Source organism: Coregonus clupeaformis, chromosome 23, assembly GCF_020615455.1.
Source record: "Coregonus clupeaformis isolate EN_2021a chromosome 23, ASM2061545v1, whole genome shotgun sequence".
NCBI lineage: Eukaryota > Metazoa > Chordata > Actinopteri > Salmoniformes > Salmonidae > Coregonus > Coregonus clupeaformis.
The window spans coordinates 23,765,243-23,785,554 of NC_059214.1; the positions used below are offsets into that span (position 1 = coordinate 23,765,243).

At 42.9% G+C, this 20,312-nt stretch overlaps 2 protein-coding genes and 2 long non-coding RNA genes across 4 annotated transcripts; 1 reads left to right on the plus strand and 3 right to left on the minus strand.

The window, feature by feature from the left end:
• The first annotated feature begins 7,017 nt into the window (after positions 1 to 7,017).
• LOC121536246 (GTPase IMAP family member 8-like) lies at positions 7,018 to 10,224 on the plus strand. The gene is made up of 4 exons (XM_041843513.2): positions 7,018 to 7,045; positions 7,251 to 7,958; positions 8,120 to 9,472; positions 9,588 to 10,224. Exons 1-3 carry the CDS (start codon positions 7,018 to 7,020, stop codon positions 9,241 to 9,243), a joined length of 1,860 nt encoding a protein of 619 aa, XP_041699447.2. The 3' UTR covers positions 9,244 to 9,472; positions 9,588 to 10,224.
• A 2,929-nt stretch (positions 10,225 to 13,153) lies between these two features.
• LOC123481740 (interleukin-1 receptor-like 1) lies at positions 13,154 to 15,298 on the minus strand. Its single transcript, XM_045206591.1, has 3 exons — positions 14,898 to 15,298; positions 14,025 to 14,189; positions 13,154 to 13,912 (listed from the first exon to the last, which is right to left on the minus strand). The coding sequence occupies exons 1-3, from the start codon at positions 15,016 to 15,018 to the stop codon at positions 13,503 to 13,505; spliced, it is 696 nt and encodes a 231-aa protein (XP_045062526.1). The 5' UTR covers positions 15,019 to 15,298; the 3' UTR covers positions 13,154 to 13,502.
• A 375-nt stretch (positions 15,299 to 15,673) lies between these two features.
• LOC123481741 lies at positions 15,674 to 19,173 on the minus strand. The gene is made up of 3 exons (XR_006657250.1): positions 18,962 to 19,173; positions 16,063 to 16,616; positions 15,674 to 15,760 (listed from the first exon to the last, which is right to left on the minus strand). It is a non-coding gene; the product is annotated as an uncharacterized LOC123481741 (long non-coding RNA).
• A 184-nt stretch (positions 19,174 to 19,357) lies between these two features.
• On the minus strand, positions 19,358 to 19,741 carry LOC123481742. Its single transcript, XR_006657251.1, has 3 exons — positions 19,626 to 19,741; positions 19,458 to 19,500; positions 19,358 to 19,386 (listed from the first exon to the last, which is right to left on the minus strand). It is a non-coding gene; the product is annotated as an uncharacterized LOC123481742 (long non-coding RNA).
• Positions 19,742 to 20,312: the final 571 nt, after the last annotated feature.

A 20,312-nucleotide genomic window follows, 5' to 3' on the forward strand; every position in this document is an offset into this window, starting at 1 on the left:
CAGTCTCTCGGTCCCAGCTTTGATGCACCTGTACTGACCTCACCTTCTGGATGATAGCGGGGCGAACAGGCAGTGGCTCGGGAGGTAGTTGTCCTTGATTATCTTTTTGGCCTTCCTGTGACATCGGATGCTGTAGGTGTCCTGGAGGGCAGGTAGTTTGCCCCCCCGGTGATGCTTTGTGCAGACCGCACCACCATCTGGAGAGCCCTGCGGTTGTGGGCGGTGCAGTTGCCGTACCAGGCTGTGATACAGCCCGACAGGATGCTCTCAATTGTACATCTGTAAAAGTTTTTGAGGGTGGCAGGCCAAATTTCTTCAGCCTCCTGAGGTTGAAGGGATGCTGTTGCGCCTTCTTCACCACACTGTCTGTGTGGGTGGACCATTTCAGTTTGTCAGTGATATGTACGGCGAGGAACTTTCCACCTTCTCCACTGCTGTCCCGTCGATGTGGATAGGGGGGTACGCCCTCTGCTGTTTCCTGAAGTCCACGATCATCACCTTTGTTTTTTGTTACGTTGAGTGAGAGGTTATTTTCCTGACACCACACTCCGAGAGCCCTCACCTCCTCCCTGTAGGCTGTCTCATCACTGTTGGTAATCAATCCTACTATTGTTGTGTCGTCTGCAAACTTGATGGTTGAGTTGGAGATGTTGTTTCCTACCTTCACCACCTGGGGGCGGCCTGTCAGGAAGTCCAGGACCCAATTGCATAGGGAGGGGTTGAGACCCAGGGCCTCAAGCTTGATGATGAGCTTGGAGGGTACTATGGTGTTGAATGCTGAGCTATAGTCAATGAACAGCATTCTTACAATAGTGTTCCTCTTGTCCAGATGGCATAGGGCAGTGTGCAGTGGGATGGCGATTGCATCGTTTGTGGACCTATTGGGGCGGTATGCAAATTGAAGTGGGTCTAGGGTGACAGGTAAGGTGGAGGTGATATGATCCTTGACTAGTCTCTCAAAGCACTTCATGATGACAGAAGTGAGTGATAGGGGGCGATAGTCATTTAGTTCAGTTACCTTTGCATTCTTGTGTACAGGAACAATGGTGGCCATCTTGAAGCATGTGGGGACAGCAGCCTGGGACAGGGAGAGATTGAATATGTCCGTAAACACACCAGCCAGCTGGTCTGCGCATGCTCTGAAGACGCGGCTAGGAATGCTGTCTTGGCCGGCAGCCTTGCGAGGGTTAACACGTTTAAATTACTCACGTGGCCATGGAGAAGGAGAGCCCACAGTCCTTGGTAGCTGGCCGCGTCGGTGGCACTGTGTTATCCTCAAAGCGGGCAAAGAACTTGTTTAGCTTGTCTGGCAGCAAGACGTCAGCAAGACGTGGCTGGTTTTCCTATTGTAGTCCGGGATTGTCTGTAAACCCTGCCACATACGTCTCGTGCTTGAGCCGTTGAATTGCGACTCCACTTTGTCTCGATATTGACGTTTTGCCTGTTTGATTGCCTTGCGGAGGGAAACAACCACTCTGTTTGTATTCTGCCATATTCCCCGTCACCTTGCCATGGTTAAATGCGGTGGTTCGTGCTTTCAGTTTTTCGCAAATCTATACACGGTTTCTGGTTAGGGTAGGTTTTAATAGTCACAGTGGGTACGACATCTCCAATACACTTCCTTATAAACCCACTCACCGAATCAGCGTATACGTCTATATTATTCTCAGAGGCTACCCGGAACATATCCCAGTCCTCGTGATCAAATCAATCTTGAAGCGTGGATTCCGATTGGTCAGACCAGCGTTGAATAGTCCAAAGCACGGGTGCTTCCTGTTTGAGTTTCTGTCTATAGGAAGGGAGGAGCAAAATGGAGTCGTGGTCAGATTTGCCGAAAGGAGGGCTGGGGAGGGCCTTGTATGCATAGCGGAAATGAGTCTAACAATGGTCCAGCATTCCAGTGCGAGTGCTACAGTCAATATGCTAATAGAATTTAGGTAGCCTTTCTCTCAAATTTGCTTTGTTAAAATCCCCAGCTACAATAAATGCAGCCTCAGGATACAGTGAGGGAAAAAAGTATTTTATCCCCTGCTGATTTTGTCCGTTTGCCCACTGACAAAGACATGATCAGTCTATAATTTTAATGGTATGTTAATTTGAACAGTGAGAGACAGAATAACAAAAGAAAATCCAGAAAAACGCATGTCAAAAATGTTATAAATTGATTTGCATTTTAATGAGGGAAATATGTACTTGACCCCTCTGCAAACCTGACTTAGTACTTGGAGGCAAAACCCTTGTTGGCAATCACAGAGGTCAGACGTTTCTTGTAGTTGGCCACCAGGTTTGCCCACGTCTCAGGAGGGATTTTATCCCACTCCTCTTTGAAGATCTTCTCCAAGTCATTAAGGTTTCGAGCCTGACGTTTGGCAACTCAAACCTTCAGCTCCCTCCACAGATTTTCTATGGGATTAAGGTCTGGAGACTGGCTAGGCCACTCCAGGACCTTAATGTGCTTCTTCTTGAGCCACTCCTTTGTTGCCTTGGCCGTGTGTTTTGGTTTAAGTCATGCTGGAATACCCATCCATGACCCATTTTTAATGCCCTGGCTGAGGGAAGGCGGGTTCTCACCCAAGATTTGACGGTACATGGCCCCGTCCATCGTCCCTTTGATGTGGTGAAGTTGTCCTGTCCTCTTAGCAGAAAAACACCCCCAAAGCATAATGTTTCCACCTCCATGTTTGACGGTAGGGATGGTGTTCTTGGGGTCATAGGCATCATTCCTCCTCCTCCATACACGGCGAGTTGAGTTGATACCAAAGATCTCGATTTTGGTCTCATCTGACCACAACACTTTCACCCAGTTCTCCTCTGGATCATTCAGATGTTCATTGGCAAACTTCAGACGGGCCTGTATATGTGCTTTCTTGAGCAGGGGGACCTTGCAGGCGCTGCAGGATTTCAGTCCTTCACGGCGTAGTGTGTTACCAATAGTTTTATTGGTGACTATGGTCCCAGCTGCCTTGAGATCATTGACAAGATCCTCCCATGTAGTTCTGGGCTGATTCCTCACCGTTCTCATGATCATTGCAACTCCACGAGTTGAGATCTTGCATGGAGCCCCAGGCAGAGGGAGATTGACAGTCCTTTTGTGTTTCTTCCATTTGAAAATAATCGCACCAACTGTTGTCAACTTCTCACCAAGCTGCTTGGCGATGGTCTATTAGCCCATTCCAGCCTTGTGTAGGTCTACAATCTTGTCCCTGACATCCTTGGAGAGCTCTTTGGTCTTGGCCATGTTGGAGAGTTTGGAATCTGATTGATTGATTGCTTCTGTGGACAGGTGTCTTTTATACAGGTAACAAACTGAGATTAGGAGCACTCCCTTTAAGAGTGTGCTCCTAATCTCAGCTCATTACCTGTATAAAAGACACCTGGGAGCCAGAAATCTTTCTGATTGAGAGGGGGTCAACTACTTATTTCCCTCATTAAAATGCAAATCCATTTATAACATTTTTGACATGCGTTTTTCTGGATTTTGTTGTTGTTATTCTGTCTCTCACTGTTCAAATAAACCTACCATTAAAATTATAGACTGATCATTTCTTTGTCAGTGGGCAAACGTACAACATCAGCAGGGGATGAAATACTTTTTTTCCCGCACTGTATATGGTTTCCAGTTTGCATAATGTCCAGTGAAGTTCCTTGAGGGCCGTCGTGGTATCGGCTTGAGGGGGGATATACACGGTTGTAACAATAACCGAAGAGAATTCTCTTGGGCGATAATACGGTCGGCATTTGATTGTGAGGAATTCTAGGTCAGGTGAACAAAATTACTTGAGTTCCTGTATGTTGTTACAATTACATCATGAGTCGTTGGCAACAATGTCATACTCGTTTGGACCAGACAGCATCAGATATATGGCCTACACATAGAGAGACCGAGGGGCGCTGTTTCGCTTGCTTGGATGCTTTCTCCTGTAAGATACATTCCGCCTCTTGCGAATTGAAGGAAAATTATGAAACACAGAGAGACGAAAGATACATGATTTTATGTATTTTTATGTATTTTGGGGGGAAGCCTGGAATTCATGAATACATGGCACTGCTGTAACGTCTAATTTTCTTATTTTTGTTCAAGTTCTCGAAACTAAAGAATTAAGTAATGTAAAAAATTTGAAACTGAAATCTGACCGTTTTAAAGGTTGTTCACTTAAAAGTGGGATTAAAATGGATTTAATTGTGATTTTTTTTGTCAACAATCTACACAAAATAATCTTTAAAAAAAAGATAATACAAATTAAATAACTACAATATAGTCTTTGCATAAGTATTCAGCTTCCTGAGTCAATACATGTTAGAAACACTTTTGGATTCTATTACAGCTGTGAGTCTTCTTGGGTAAGTCTATAAGAGCTTTGCACACCTGGATTGTGCAATATCTTCCAATTAGTCTTTTCAAAATTCTTCAAGCTCTGTCAAGATGTTGGGGATCATGGCTAGACAGCAATTTTCAAGTATTGCCATAGACTTTCGAGGAGATTTAAGTCAAAACTGTAACTTGGCCACTCAGGAACGTTCACTCTCTTCTTTGTAAGCAACTCCAGTGTAGATTTGGCCTTGCATTGTATAGGTTATTGTCCTGCTGAAACGTGAATTCCTCTCCCAGTCTCTGGTGTAAAGCAGACTGAACCAGGTTTTCCTCTAGGATTTTGTCTGTGATTAGCGCCATTCCGTTTCTATTTATCCTGAAAAACTCTCCAGTATTTGCCGATGTCAAGCACACCAATACCATGATGCCTCTCACAGCCATTGAACTCTGTAGCGGATTAAAAATCACAAATGGCCTCAAGGTAACATCCTTGAGCAGTTTCATTCCTTTCCTGCAGCTCAGTTCAGAAGGACAACTGTATCCTTGATGTGTCTGGGTGGTTTAATACATAATCCAAAGCATAATTATTAGCTTGATCATTCTTAAAGAGATATTCAATGTCTGATTTGTTATTGTTACACATCTACCAATCACTGCACTTCTTTATGAGGCTTTCGAAAAGCTCCCTTGTATTTGTAGTTGAATCTGTGCTTGAAATGCAATACTTGACTGAGGGAACATACAGATGTTGTATGTATGGGGGACAGAGGAAGGGTTAGTCATAATTTTTTTTATGTCAACCCCTATTATTTTGCACAGTGAGTCCATGTAATTTATGTCATTTTTTAAGCTAGATTTTACTCCTGAACTAATTTAGGCTTGCCTAAACAAAGGGGCTGAACACTTATGCAACGACTATATTTTAGTTATGATTATTTTATTTATCTTAAATAATAATAATAATTCAGCTTTGACATTAAATATTCGTTTTTGTAAATTGTTGATTAAACAAATGACAATTAAATCAATTTTAATCCCACATTGTAACACAATAAAATGAATCCAGGGGGTCTGAAGACTTTGGCAAGGCACTGTATTAGTCACCCCCTTCACACAGCCATATCACATTGAAACACCCATGTGTTACAAATACCCATGGTTTATATGCAAGTCCTACCATAGACTTGGACTACTTACATGTGTCCCAAACTATGAAGAGTTGTATTTAATATAAATATAAATTATGAATATGTTGTATTGACTTTTAAATTATAATTGTATTTAGCAGATCATTTGCTCACATGCTTTGGCAAAAGTAGACCTTTTGAATGACAAACTGAGAATCAACTATCAAATCTCACTTTGACACCACCATGTCTAAATGGCGCTTTCACTAAGGAGGGGGGAAAACACAGATAATAATAGATCTCTTGCACAAGCAGGTTGAAGGGAGCGGGTCTCTTCAGTACAATCTTCAACTGTATCTGAAGAAAATACTGTACACTGGATTTCAAACTCAGCTCTTTATTATTTAAGCTTTAAAGCCTTCAGTGACTCCAGAAAGTCTTGCAAACTGGCTCTAACCAGAATAGAAAGAGGAGTGGGAGGCCGAGGTGCACAACTGAGCAAGAGGACAAATACATTAGAATGTCTAGTTTGAGAAACAGGCACCTCACAGGTCCTCAACTGGCAGCTTCATTAAATAGTACCCGCAAAACACCAGTTTCAACGTCAACAGTGAAGAGGTGACTCAGGGATGCTGACCTATGCAGAGTTGCAAAGAAAAAGCCATATCTCAGACTGGCCAATAAAAAGAAAAGATTAAGATGGGCAAAAGAACACAGACACTGGACTTTTTCATTGCAACTCTTCCTAGGTCAGCATCCCGGAGTCGCCTCTTCACTGTTGACGTTGAGACTGGTGTTTTGCGGGTACTATTTAATGAAGCTGCCAGTTGAGGACCTGTGAGGCGCACAGCCAAGACAAAGCAGGAGTGGCTTCGGGACAAGTCTCTGAATGTCCTTGAGTGGCCCAGCTAGAGCCCGGACTTGAACCCGATCTAACATCTCTGGAGAGACCTGAAAATAGTTGTGCAGCAATGCTCCCCATCTAACCTGACAGAGCTTGAGAGGATCTGCAGAGAAGAATGGGAGAAACTCCCCAAATACAGGTGTGCCAAGCTTGTAGCGTCATACCCAAGTAGACTCGAGGCTGTAATCGCTGCGAAAGATGCTTCAGAAAAGTACTGAGTAAAGGGTCTGAATACTTATGTAAATGTGATATTTCCGTTTAATATTTGTAATTTTTTTTAGCTAAAATGTCTAAAATCCTGTTTCTGCTTTGTCATTATGGGGTATTGTGTGTAGATTGATGAGGGGAAAAAACGATTTAATCAATTTTAGAATAAGGCTGTAACTTACCAAAATGTGGAAAAAGTCAAGGGGTCTAAATACATTCCGACAAGTCTGTATATAACTGTGTCTGTCAGTCAATGTAATTAGCTTTATGAAGATGTGCTATCTTTAATGAACTAATTGTCATTTATCAGCAATGTGGGTGGAGTTATATTACAGTCAGGAGAAATTGGACTTTGACTGTTGAGCGCCCACATGACCAGCATGTCAAAACGAAAGATCATGGAAATGATAGCAGGGTTGAATGAGTATACTTCAGTGAAGTCCAACAAAGGGAGAGAGAGGTTCTAAATGGCTTCCAGAGCAAAGAGACAGAATGGTCAGTTACTGAGTTATATCTAAGCTTACATTTTCAGTGCATTGTTTATAGTTTTCTCACATTGTATTTATAGGCCTAGTCATCAATAGTAATATGTTATGTTGATTCTAGCTAAAATATTGGTCATATATTGGAAATTTGGTCATACTGTAATGCCTAAATTCAAGTGTGTTATATTTTATAAAACATGCCCTCTTCTCTCTAGTAGGGGACCAGCGTAATCTCCCTGAGCTGAGAATCATCCTCCTGGGGAGGGATTGGCTGGAGAAGAGTCAAACAGGAAACACCATCCTGGACAGGAAGCTGTTTGACACCAGGAGGGACGTGGAGATGTGTGTGAGGAGACAGAGTCTAGTGAACGGCCGGCAGGTCACTGTGGTCAACACACCAGACAGATGCATCCAGTACTCCGTGCAGGACCCTCTCCTTGTCCACCGTAACATAGAAGCCAGTATGTCCATGTGTCAACCAGGTCCCCATGTCTTCCTCATGGTCATCCCTTTGAAACCACGCAAAGGCAGGGAATGGACAGTAGAGGGCCCCCTCAAGCTTTTAAACCACACAGTCTGGAGACACATTATGGTGGTGTTTACCAGATGTGAGAAACTCAGGGGAATGTCACTAGAGGATCACATAGCGAGACATGGGTTTCTCCAGGAGATGGTGGGGAAGTGTGGGCATAGGTACCATGCTTTAAACACTAAGGCCAACACATGGTGTGATGATGTCACTCAGGTCCCAGAGCTGCTGAGGAAGATAGATAAAATGGTGGCAGGTGGTCCTGGTTATGTTGTCATGAATGAGAGGTTTTCAATGGCAATTGAAGTTAAGAGGACAGCAGAGGATGAGAGGGCGAGCCTGAGACGGATGAAGGTTCAGAGACAGAGGGAAACACTCAGATCTCTGCTCAGGGGTGAGGATCAAAAAAATTCTAAATATATATATATATATATATATATATTTTTACCTAATGATTTCCCCCAAACCTTTACCCTTATATTTTAATTGGTTCGGTGCGATATATGAAATCATGGAAATAGATTATGTTATCTAAAATAAATATCTCCCATTCAGGTAAGTCCCACCAACTATCTGAAGCTGAGCAGAGAATCATCATAGTGGGACCGCGATGGGTTGGGAAGAGCTCATCTGGAAATAGCATCCTGGGTAAGGAAAACTTTGAGGCTGGACACACGACTTCTCACAGTGTGAAGAGACAGGGTGACATCGCCGTAAGGCAAGTCACAGTGGTGGACACACCCGGGTGGCATGGGCGATACTGCACTGAGGATACTCCTGAAGAAGTAAGACTACAGATTACCCAAGGTGCATCTCTTTGTGCTCCAGAGCCGCACGCTGTCCTCGTGGTCGTACGCAGTGACGAAACATTCACAGAGACAGACAGGTCAAGAGCAGAAGAACAACTGAATCTGATTGGCTGGTCAGTCTGGAGTCAAGCTATAGTGTTATTCACCTGGGGAGACAAGCTTGGAGACACAACCATCGAACATCACATCGAGAGATGGCCTGCCCTTCTGTGGCTTGTTGATAAATGTGGTGACAGGTACCATGTCTTTGATAACACAAGCACGGCTGGAGGCCCTCAGGTCAAAGAACTTCTGGAGAAAATTGAGGAGACAGTGGTGGGAAACGATGGTGGACACTGGCTCAAAATGTACTGGGAGCTCGGGGAGAGCAACAAGAAGTTGACAAAAAGCTCTGAGGAGATTGGGAGAAGACTAGAGAAGGTAGAGAAGGAGAATAACAAGCTTAAAAGTATGATTGAAGAGAAAGAGAGGAAAGTAGAGAAAATACATAAGAGATATGAGGAGAATGATGGAATGTTGAAAGAGATGGAGCAGAGAAGCACAATGAGAGAAAAGGAGACAGAAGAGAGACATATGGAGTATGAGCGAGAGAAAGAGGCCCTCAAACAAATGTGTGTGGAGAACGACAGAGCATTTGATCAGATGGAGAAGAAGCATAAAACAGAAAGTAAAGAACTGAGAGACAAGATAGAAAACCTGGAAAAGAGAACGTTTGAAAAAGAAGAGGAGTTGAATGCCACAATAGCTGATTTACAGAAACCGCTACAGGAGAATAAACACAGGTATGAAAGGAAAGAAGGGGAGATATCAAAACTTGAGAGAGATGTAGCGGAGTTTAACCATCAGAATAAAGTGAGAGAAGAGGAGTAGAATGCCACAATAGTTGTTTTACAGAAGGAGTTACAAGAGAATAAACAAATGAATGAAATGAAAGAAAGGCAGGTTTCAAAGCTTGAGAGAAAGGTAACAGAGATTAAGCATGAGAATAACGTGAGTGAAGAAGACATGATCAACCATCTGAAGATTAAGGAGGATCGAATGCAACTACACAGAGAGGAATCTACAGCACCTGCAGACATGGTGGACACCTCTTATCTAAGTGAGTGCGTGAATTGCCTCCATTTCAGATCTCATTTAGCTATAAATGTAGTTAAATAATGTAAAACATGGTGATTGTTAATGCTAAATCATAATGCATGCGCTCTCTTTTACAGAGACTCAACATAGACATTTGAGAAAGACACAGATGTTGTCACAGAAGGAAGACGAGAGGCAGAGGGACACAGCAGGACGAGAGCAGAGTGTTGGAGATGAACAGGGAGTAGCACCATGGCTGAAGGTTGGGGCAGCAGTACTGGGGGCAGTGGTTGGGGCCATGGCTTGCTCTGTGAGGGCACCACTAAGGGCAGCCACAGGGACAACTATAGGGGCTGCAGCAGGGTCTCTACTGGGGAGTTTACTGATACGAGGTGAAGAGGCCAGAGAGAAGGAAATGGAGTCTGATTCCCCTGATTAGCCATTGAAACAGATGGCCCAGCACATTGTATAATCTGTTTGAGAAGCAGAATTGTAGTTCTGTAAATAGTTTTAGGGAGACCCCTACTGGTAAAAGGAGCAGCTAACGTCTTTGCATAAAGGGATAGTTCGCCCAAATTACATATGGTTTCCTAATTACCTTGGGTGACTGTCCCAAACTTTTCGTAGTCCGTAGCGCTAAGGTTATCTTTCATCAATTACATACTTTTTTATGTTTTTGTTTACCTGATTTGTAGTATACTTGTATGTCTATTGTATGTATACTGCTGCAATCAAATTACTGTATTTGGACAGTAAAGATTTCCTGTATCTGAACTTTATATTCGTGCGTATTTATTTCACAGAGGCTTCGGATGCATAGCAATATGTCTGTATTGACCATTATAATGTATATTCATCTATAGAGGAAGATAAGGGATGGAGTAGGAATAAAGATAATCATCTCAGTTTCAACTGACTATGAGTTGCGATTGGATACGAAATTAATGGCTGATTCATTTTGACTACTGGGTCTCACTGTGACAATTTAACTATCCCACTCCCACTGTAACGACAGATACAGTGGGAGTGGGATAAACATTATGCTGACTTGGACGCCAGTAATTTCTGCTTACTTTAAAAATGTCCCATCTCCCACCCCCTAGGGGCTTTGGAGCGTTGTACCATTTAGACCATTTAGTTCAATGCTGATGTTAGCTAAATTAGTCTTCGTAAGAAGTGAGAGCGCACAGGACTCGCATCTAACTAATGAGCCTGTGAATGACTGGAGGGGGTCGTATTCAACCATATTCAGCTACATAGGCCTGGCCTCCTGGGGTATTTGTCCTCCCCCAGAATCCCTCGCTCTGAACTAGTCAGCTCGAGATGAGTGACGAGACCCACGTTTCAGTGCAGGAGGAGTGGATGGAGGGAAAGAGGGAAGAAGAGAAGGAACAAGTTATATGGGAGGAGAAAAGAGTAAGTGGAGAAATAGAAAACCGCCAGGGGTCAACTACGATGAAAGGTCACAATGATGACCAGATGACTAAATATTTACATCAGCAACGTCAACACAGCCACAACAACATTGCTGTAATTGAATGCAGAAGATGTGAGCAGTTATGGGAAAACTCAACCCCTCCAAGGGATCGTATTTGCTGACTAAATCTTTGTAAAGTAAAGATTTGTTTAGAGAAAAGCAGGCTGTTGACCAGGGACTACTTTTTCTATTTAAACCTCTCCTAACCTCGTCCCCAGAAGTGTCTGGTGAATAACATAGCCTGGACCTTTTAGCTTGGACCTTAACCAAGTTGAATCCTTGCCTAAACTTAACTGATTTGGTGTTCTTGAAGTCATTATTTTGACAAGTCAGGTCACTCCAAGTCATAATGAATCGTTCCAAAATCCGGCCTTTAGACAAACATCAAATATTGCAATGAGATGAGATCAAGTCGATTAAATGGTAAATGTCTGTTGAATACCCTCCAGTGACATTGATGTTGCAGCGTTTCATCAGTGTATTTATCACAGAGTGTGACATAATTGTTTTCTTTTCCCATTCAACCATGTTGAAAACCATGTTTTCGTAAAAGAAACGCATGCTTATTTAGCTTTTTTTTTTGTTGATTGACAGCATACACATAAATGGATTTCAGTGTGTGTGTGTTTTTTCCCCAAGTCGCATCTCTTCACAGGCCTGTGTTGAAACACAGCTGAGGATGATTCACCTGCTTATTACCCTCGTGCAGAATGTGAAGCGGCGCCATCCACGATTGGAGCGCTCAATACGCTCATTATTGGGATTCGTGGGCTATTATAGATGGTTCATTACTGTCTTTGCTAACATCGCAGCCCCTCTCAATGCTTTACTGACTAGGACCACGCAGTTGGGAAAGAAGAACCACCCGGTTGAGTGGACTGACACCTGTCAGAGGGCCTTCGAGGTGCTCAAGGGAAAGCTGGTGCGTGCCCCTATTCTAGCATGTGCATTAAAGAACATAATTGGTTAAGGAAAACTGTGATAAATAAAAAAGTATATCAGTTTCACTTAAGGACCAAAGGATTGACAGCCGTCCCATATAGATTGCAAAATAGTTGGGAAGAGATCTTTGACGTACCGATGCCATGGCATAGTGTTTATGAACTGACACGCAAAACGACACCGGATTCAAAAATTAGAATCTTTCAATTTAAATTATTATATAAAATTCTTGCTACCTACCAATAGAATGTTATTTATATGGGGGATACAATCTTCCCAGCTCTGCAGATGTTGCTGTGAAGAGACAGAATCATTAGATAATATGCCATTTAGCAGACGCTTTTATCCAAAGCGACTTACAGTCATGCGTGCATACATTTTTTTGTGTATGGGTGGCCCCGGGGATCGAACCCACTACCTTGGCGTTACAAGCGCCGTGCTCTACCAACTGAGCTACAGAGGACCAGAGATCATTTGTTTTGGTTCTGTCCATTTGTAGCTTGTTTTTGGACACAGGTCCAGGAATGGCTAAAGGATTGCAATATTTACCTGGAACTAACCTTGCAGATAGCATTACTGGGTGATCTGAAAAGTCATAGTCAATCAATCAATAATATAATAATACTTTTAGCAAAAATGTTTTTTTAATTCACAATCTGTAGAAGCAATGAGAATAGAAAGGTTCAGAACTTTTGTAAAACATCACAGTACGGTTGAAATATATATGGCAAATAGAAATCCTATATGGATGGTGTTAAGAGATAGATGGGAGGTATTGAATAGAGTTGAAGGATGGGACTAATAACAAATAACAAATAATAACCAAGATAGCTAATAATGTAAGCATACTGTGTCCATAATAAGTATATAGGTTGTATGTTGGGAGCTTTTGGGAAAGAGCACAGTTAGAAAGATATGGCATATAGAAGCAAACCGGATGGACATCATGAAAATGATCGGAGAGGTTGAGAGTAGAAGAAGTTCAGGAGCAATAAAAAATAAATAAAAATAAAATATATATATAATAGAATTATTGTAAAATTAACTCTGTCCATAAGGTGTATATAGTAAGTATAGACCGGAAGTAGAGGCCTGGGCATTGTTGTTCACTAATTTACTCCAAGTAGGGAAAGGATGGTGGGGTTGAAAAGTAATAAAGGGGAGTATATATATATAAAAATATAAAAAAAAACATGGGGGATTGGAAGTGATGCAGACAATTACATTGATAGAAGATACAATCTATCTGCAATATTAAGCTGATCCATCCGCCCCCAAAAAAAATATATATATATATATATATATATATAAAATAAAAATAAAGAACAAGATAACACTTGCTGAAATTAGTCATTTACAATTCCCCACATGGCAGTTTCTTTTCATTGTTGCTAGCCATCCAGAATCAAAACAACACACGGCCTTCTGCCACATTGAAGCGTACACATCGTTTTTGTGACGTTCTCAGCTAACCTGTGTATATCTCTGCACAGCACTGGAATCATTCATTATATTTCTATGACTGGAATAAGGATTTTCAGAGACAACCTGGGGTGTTCTCTTCTATAACAGAATCCCAGACCTCCAACCGCACTTCAAGTCCTCAGACCTTCTGATCGTTCACATAGAAGAGTCATATTAACCGGTTGTCAAAACTAGTTGAGTGGCGCGGCCAAGGCATCATGTAACGCACCCTCTTCCAGAAGCTTGAGTTGGGCAGCGTCGACCCACGCTTTCCCTCCTGCCACATTAAGGGGGCACTCTTGCGGACCAGGTGCTGCAGGCCGGGGGACAGGTGTGTGTAGCCCCCCTCCCCCATGTCTCCCAGCTGGATGAGTATGACGCTCATCTCACTGTGGACCAGAGCCTGGTGGAGCCCCACCTGACAGTCATAGTCCTCCGCTGAGGTCAACGATGACGAGTAGCCCCACTGGCCCCATGACCCTTGACCTCCTGAGCCTGACCTTGAGCTTGAGCTGGGGGTCAGGATGACAATCAGCCTCCTGCTCAGCCGCATGCAGGCCTCCACCAACTCCATGCGGTCTGGGGACAACAGAACAGAGAGGAGCAGGAGAAGTTAACTTTCGACTTTGGTACTGTTTATTACTGTTACATTTGCTTCTTAGAGGGCAAGACACAGTCTGAAAGAACCAACCTTCTCCAGGTAGGTCGTCTCTGCCGTGGATGAAGAGTCTAAAGCCACACTTCTGCTCCAGGACAGTCGGCAGAACGCTGCTCACGAAGTGAAACACTTTCTCGTCCATGTCTTTGTCTATGCCATCCATTTGGTAGACAATGTAAGCATCATAGACCTTCCCATCTGAAAACACAGACAAAGAGGAGGTTTCTGTCAAACCTCAGCATGAAAGGAGTAGATTTGAGAGATTTGATTAAATTCTATTTGAACTGAAATTGAGTTATTTTAGTATAAATGGCCCATTACTTCTACACTAGTAGTGGGATTGACCCAAGGCGGGACCTGTTGCGAAAGGCCTACTGCAAACAACTGCTGTCACGTTCGTTGATGAATGGGTCAGACCAAGGCGCAGCGATATGCATACATGTTTATTTGAACCGAATAAACAACGACAAAACAACAAACGAAACGTGAAGTCCAAGGTACACAAACAACATACCTAACACGGAACAAGATCCCACAACCCACTAGTGCCAATAGCGACAGCTGCCTCTGATTGGGTACCACACCGGCCAACTTAAATCTAGACATACTAGATCTAAACATAGAAAATCACAACAAGGAATATACACACCCTGACTCAACATATAAGCGTCCTCTGAGTCAGGGCGTGACAACTGCACTGCACAATCAGTGGGCCGATTGAGACATTTACTGTACAGTACAAGGTTAGAGTGCTCCTGTGTGGTGACTAAAAACTAAATGTAGTAATATGTTTATATGGTACGCAATACTATACAGATAATGTAGGCTGAATAAGCATTTCTGTACAATGAAATATCTTAGTGAAATAGCATCAGTAAACTTTAGTCTATGGCTAGATGTTCTTACCCTCAGATCGATCATAGCATTTGAAAACTCCACGGAAGAGGAGAGCCAGATCGATGTCAAACACTTTGACGGCTACAGCAGCTAGCAAGAAGAAGAGCAGCAATGCCACACGTAGACCCATAAATATAAACCCTGTTGGGGGAAGACATGGAGGACACAACACCAAGAAAGTTACAGAGTGTATATGTGTGATTTTGTTTGTGTGACATGTGGATGTGTGTCTGAGTGATGTTTGTGTAAGTGTGTGTGCACTAACATCTTGGTTTGAGAGTCACCACTGCATGAATCAATTTCTGGTCGTTGCTGGCAACACACTTGAACTCTGACTGGAGGTCCTTGATAGTCACTGTGTCTATGGTCAGGATAGCCGTGAAGATACTCCGCATTGAAGATACCTCCACCTCGCTACAGTAACACACACACACAAAATATTCACACAGTGAATTCTCACTGGTGAATCTGGGGTCTGTGTAAATTCTGTTACCATGTTCTCAAGAACAAGTGTGTGTATGCTTGTGTGTATGCGTGCATCCATGTGTGTGCGTGCGTGCGTACCTACCTGGTGGTGATCACTGAGTAGCCTTGCTGCTGCGAACCCACTTTCACTCTGTTCATCTCCCACCACACATGACAGTTGTCTTTAATGTTCTGCCCACAAAATGCTTCACACCTCAACTTCTTTGTGGTGTCTATGAAGAACAAGAGATACAACGAAGACGGAGAGATATACCGGGCAAACCAAATCAAGCACAACACAAGTATTTGAAAGTATTTGAGCCAGGTGTGATCCCTACACAGGTCAGTGGTCTCTGTGCTTCCGTCTCTAGGCAGGTTGATCTGAGGAGGATGCGAGGCAGAGGGAGCTGAAGGAGACAAACGCACAGTTTAGTCAGAAAGATACTTTTGGATACATTCAAAATGTAGTCATTGATGTTTTTGATGATTGTTGCTGCCTCAAAGACCACACGTGATATGAGGGTTGCTTTTGATGTTGCTTTTGATCCTGTTTGTTTGTGTAGCCTAATAACCTACTGTAATTTAGCCTAGAGTTTCTATGTTTGCTGACCCTGCTGCCATCTTGGATGAGGTTTCAGTAAAGCTAAAATCAAATAAATAAGATGCTGAGTGGATTGACAGAGCTGTCATCAAGCCACGACCTACTTACCTTGGATCTTTAGTCTCCTGGATGCAGAAGTGTTGAGAACCCTCCCGTTGTGATCCCACGTGCACACACACGTATAGATGCCCTCGTCTGCTTTTGAGGTGCCATTTACCCACAGATTACTCTCAGACTCGTTTGGAATGAGACTGAAATTCTGAAATGAAAGACAAACAATTTGACAAACTTCTTTGCTGAACTAGCAGTAAGATACCTGATTCCACTAATCAAGAGCTTGATGATGAGTTGGGTGTTAGTGCTGGGCTAGAACAAAAACTGTGCAACACTTATGAGCTTTAGGACAGGAGTTGAGAACCAATGGTAAATAGTTTTGCAGGATTGAGGTTTGTGTTAGCATTCTGGTCATGTTCAGTACCTTATACCAGGCTAAGTTTTCTTTTCCATCCTGGCACAGTTGTTCCACGGGGTCAGGACATGGGATACGGATTTTGTTTGCTGAATCTGAGATATCACTGAACAGGACTGAGTGATCGAACGGTTGGGCTTTGACCACAATCACCTTTGTCACAAATATGACGCAGGTGTTTGCTGCCTTTCTCCTGGAACATATGAATATACACAGTGTACCAGTTATCCAAAACGGTTCTACCTGGAACAAACAGGGTTCTAACTGGGGGCCAGCCGAATAACCCTTTTAGGCTATAGATAACAAATGTTTTTTCTAAGAGTCTATACATCCTGAAACTAAGCAGTGTAAAAACGTAGAAAGTTTCCTTACAAGCCAGAATGTTTAATAAAATTGTATTACATTTTACCATACCAGTTGTCTGTGTGGTTGGTCCTTCAGTGGGTCGAATTTTGAGACAAAATATCGACAGGAAAGTATTATTTACCTGACTTTTTAGAGTACCGGTACTGCCGTTGATATTTCTATCATCTGGCACATGCTCAAAACCATGTAAACACCTGCAATATTTTGGTCAGTATGCATATATCGGCGTGCATGTCCTTCCATCTTGTGCTTGGCCTTAGGTCAGGAGCAAACACATCTTTATTGCCACACACGAGACCCGCGTTTTGAAGACGGTTATAATAGTTTTTTGTGGATATTTTGCCTCAAATTTAAATTGGCAGAGTAAGTTCAAATACAGTGCATTCGGAAAGTATTCAGACCCCTTCCCTTTTTCCGCATTTTGTTACGTTACAGCCTTATTCTAAAATCGATTAAATTGTTGTTTTTCCTCATCAGTCTACACACAATACCCCATAATGACAGGTTTTTAGAAATGTTAGCAAATTAATAAAAAATAAAAAACTGAAATATTACATTTACTTAAGTATTCAGACCCTTTACTCAGTACTTTGTTGAAGCACCTTTGGCAGCGATTACAGCCTCGAGTCTACTTGGGTATGACGCTACAAGCTTGGCACACCTATATTTGGCGAGTTTCTCCCATTCTTCTCAGCAGATCCTCTCAAGCTCTGTCAGGTTGGATGGAGAGCGTCGATGCACAGCTATTTTCAGGTCTCTCCAGAGATGTTCGATCGGGTTCAAGTCCGGGCTCTAGCTGGGCCACTCAAGGACATTCAGATACTTGTCCCAAAGCCACTTCTGCATTGTCTTGGCTGTGTGCTTAGGGTCTTTGTCATATTGGAAAGTGAACCTTCGCTCCAGTCTGAGGTCCTGAGCAGGTTTTCATCAAGGATCTCTCTGTACTTTGCTCCATTCATCTTTCCTTCTATCCTGACTAGTCTCCAAGTCCCTGCCGCTGAAAAACACCCCCAATGCATGATGCTGCCTCCACCATGCTTCACCGTAGAGATGGTGCCAGGTTTCCTCCAGACGTGACGCTTGGCATTCAGGCCAAAGAGTTCAATCTTGGTTTCATCAGACCAGAGAATCTTGTTTCTCATGGTGAGTCCTTTAGGTGCCTTTTGGCAAACTCCAAGCAGGCTGTCATGTGCCTTTTACTAACGAGTGGCTTCTGTATGTCCACTCTACCATAAAGGCCTGATTGGTAGAGTGCTACAGAGATGGGAGATCCTTCCAGAAGGACAACCATCTCCACAGAGGAACTCTGGAGCTCATTCAGAGAGACCATCAGGTTCTTGGTCACCTCCCTGACCAAGGCCCTTCTCCCCTGATTGCTCAGTTTGGCCGGGCGGCCAGCTCTTAGGAAGTCTTGGTGGTTCCAAACTTCTTCCATTTAAGAATGATGGAGGCCACTGTGTTCTTGGGGACCTTCAATGCTGCACAAATGTTTTGGTCCCCTTCCCCAGACCTGTGCCCCGACAGAATCCTGTCTCAGAGCTCTACGGACAATTCCTTCGATCTCATGGCTTGGATTTTGCTCTGACATGCATTGTCAACTGTGGGACCTTATATAGACAGATATATGCCTTCCAAATCATGTCCAATCAATTGAATTTACCACAGGTGGACTCCAATTCAGTTGTAGAAACATCAAGGATGATCAATGGAAACAGGATGCACCTGAGCTCAATTCCGAGTCTGAATTCTTATGTAAATAAGGTATCCATTTTTATTTTTACATTTGCAAGAATTTCTAAAAACCTGTTTCCGCTTTGTCATTATGGGGTATTGTGTGCAGATTGATGAGGATTTGTATTTTATTTAATCCGTTTTAGAATAAGGCTGTAACGTATCAAAATGTGGAAAAAGTAAAGGGGTCTGAATACTTTCCGAATGCACTGTATAATATTATTCAACGTTCATGCAAGACAAGGGACATTTAGGTTTTTTTTCTTTGTAAATGTGCATGCCTACCCTAGCCCTAGCTTCATGTACACATCCAGGTTCAACACTAACCCTAGACTCAACCCTCAACCTAACCCTAAGCCCCCCAAATAGGGCTCCCCCACCTCCGAATTACCAATTTAACCCCTAAAACACACACACATCAACACACTGTTGTTGTATTACCAGTAGGTGTAGTACTGATCAGAGTCGTTGATTAAAAGGGGGAGGAAGAAGAGCACCGGCCCATGATGATGCACACGCCCTTCCTCAGAGGACGGGAGCTCCTGGGTTCCGTTTCTGTACCAGGTAAACTCAGTCACGTTGGCCCAATCCAACTCACTCAGGTTATGGTAGGCTGGCAAACTAAGGCCCTCCCCCTCTGTCACAGTAGTTGCATCCCCCTCAGATCGGTTACATGGGGACTCTGCTAAAATATTAACATACATTACCCGACTAAAAGAGGTCTATTGTTCTAGGTACAATATATTCACTATGCTTTGTAATAATAGGACGTAAAATGTGTGAAATGTGAAGATGCTATACCTGTGTAATGACCTATTGTAGTGGGGTTTAAGGACATTTCTCTCTGTGCAGAAATCCTAGTCAAACTAAGGAGCAGAAACATGAGACCACCATCCACCAACTACAAGACAAGGGGAACAAAAAAAAGTTATGTTACCTTATTGTAAAGTTGGTCAGGAACTATCGTTCCAAACAAGACCCTATATGAAAACATCAGGACCATGCTTTACTTGTTTTTACAATAAATGACACTTATTTTCAAGAGGGAATACATATGCAGAATTTTTTTTTAGGTTCGGAGTGAAGAATAACTGAAAGAGCATACCCTGAAAGTGTAGGAGCACATTTTCTGCAAAACAGGAACTTGCATCCACTGATACGAAAGACCATGAGTCACATTTCTCTTGAAAGATCTTGCTAGGATATCCTGTGTTAGATACTGCAGAAATGATTAAATCTGAAATGTTGACCAAATGGGGATTATTGAAATGGCAATGCAGCATATTAACCATCACCACCACGCTTGACCTTTGGTATGATGTTCTTACTGTGGAATGCAGCGTTTGGTTTTCGCCAGGCATAATGGGAACCATCTCATCCAAAAAGTTGACTCAAAGTTTGCCAAAAAGCACCTGGACGATCATCAAGGCTCTTGGAAGAACGTTCTATGGACAGATGATTCAAAAGTATAACTTTTTGGACAACATGGTTCCGGTAATGCCTGGCGAAAACCACAACACTGCATTCCACAGTAAGAACATCATACCAAAAGGTCAAGCATGGTGGTGGTGGTGTGATGGTTTGGGGATGCTTTGCTGCCTCAGGACCTGGACGACTTGCCTTAATAGAAGGAACCATGAATTCTGCTCTGTATCAGAGAATTATACAGGAGAATGTCAGGCCATCCATCTGTGAGCTGAAGCTGAAGTGCAGCTGGGTCATACAGCAAGACAATGATCCAAAACACACAATCAAGTCTACATGAAAATTGCTAAAAAGCTACAAAAATTGG

Bases quoted from the DNA above. Each gene is read 5' to 3' on its own strand.
- LOC121536246 (XM_041843513.2), top strand. From the start codon at position 7,018: ATGGCTTCCAGAGCAAAGAGACAGAATG. The intron at 7,046-7,250 runs GTCAGTTACTGA...TCTTCTCTCTAG, and splicing joins CAGAGCAAAGAGACAGAATG to TAGGGGACCAGCGTAATCTC. The intron at 7,959-8,119 runs GTGAGGATCAAA...TCTCCCATTCAG, and splicing joins ACTCAGATCTCTGCTCAGGG to GTAAGTCCCACCAACTATCT.
- LOC123481740 (XM_045206591.1), bottom strand. From the start codon at position 15,018: ATGGGTCTACGTGTGGCATTGCTGCTCTTCTTCTTGCTAGCTGCTGTA. The intron at 14,190-14,897 runs GTAAGAACATCT...CTGTGTTTTCAG, and splicing joins ATGCTATGATCGATCTGAGG to ATGGGAAGGTCTATGATGCT. The intron at 13,913-14,024 runs GTTGGTTCTTTC...TGTTGTCCCCAG, and splicing joins AGACGACCTACCTGGAGAAG to ACCGCATGGAGTTGGTGGAG.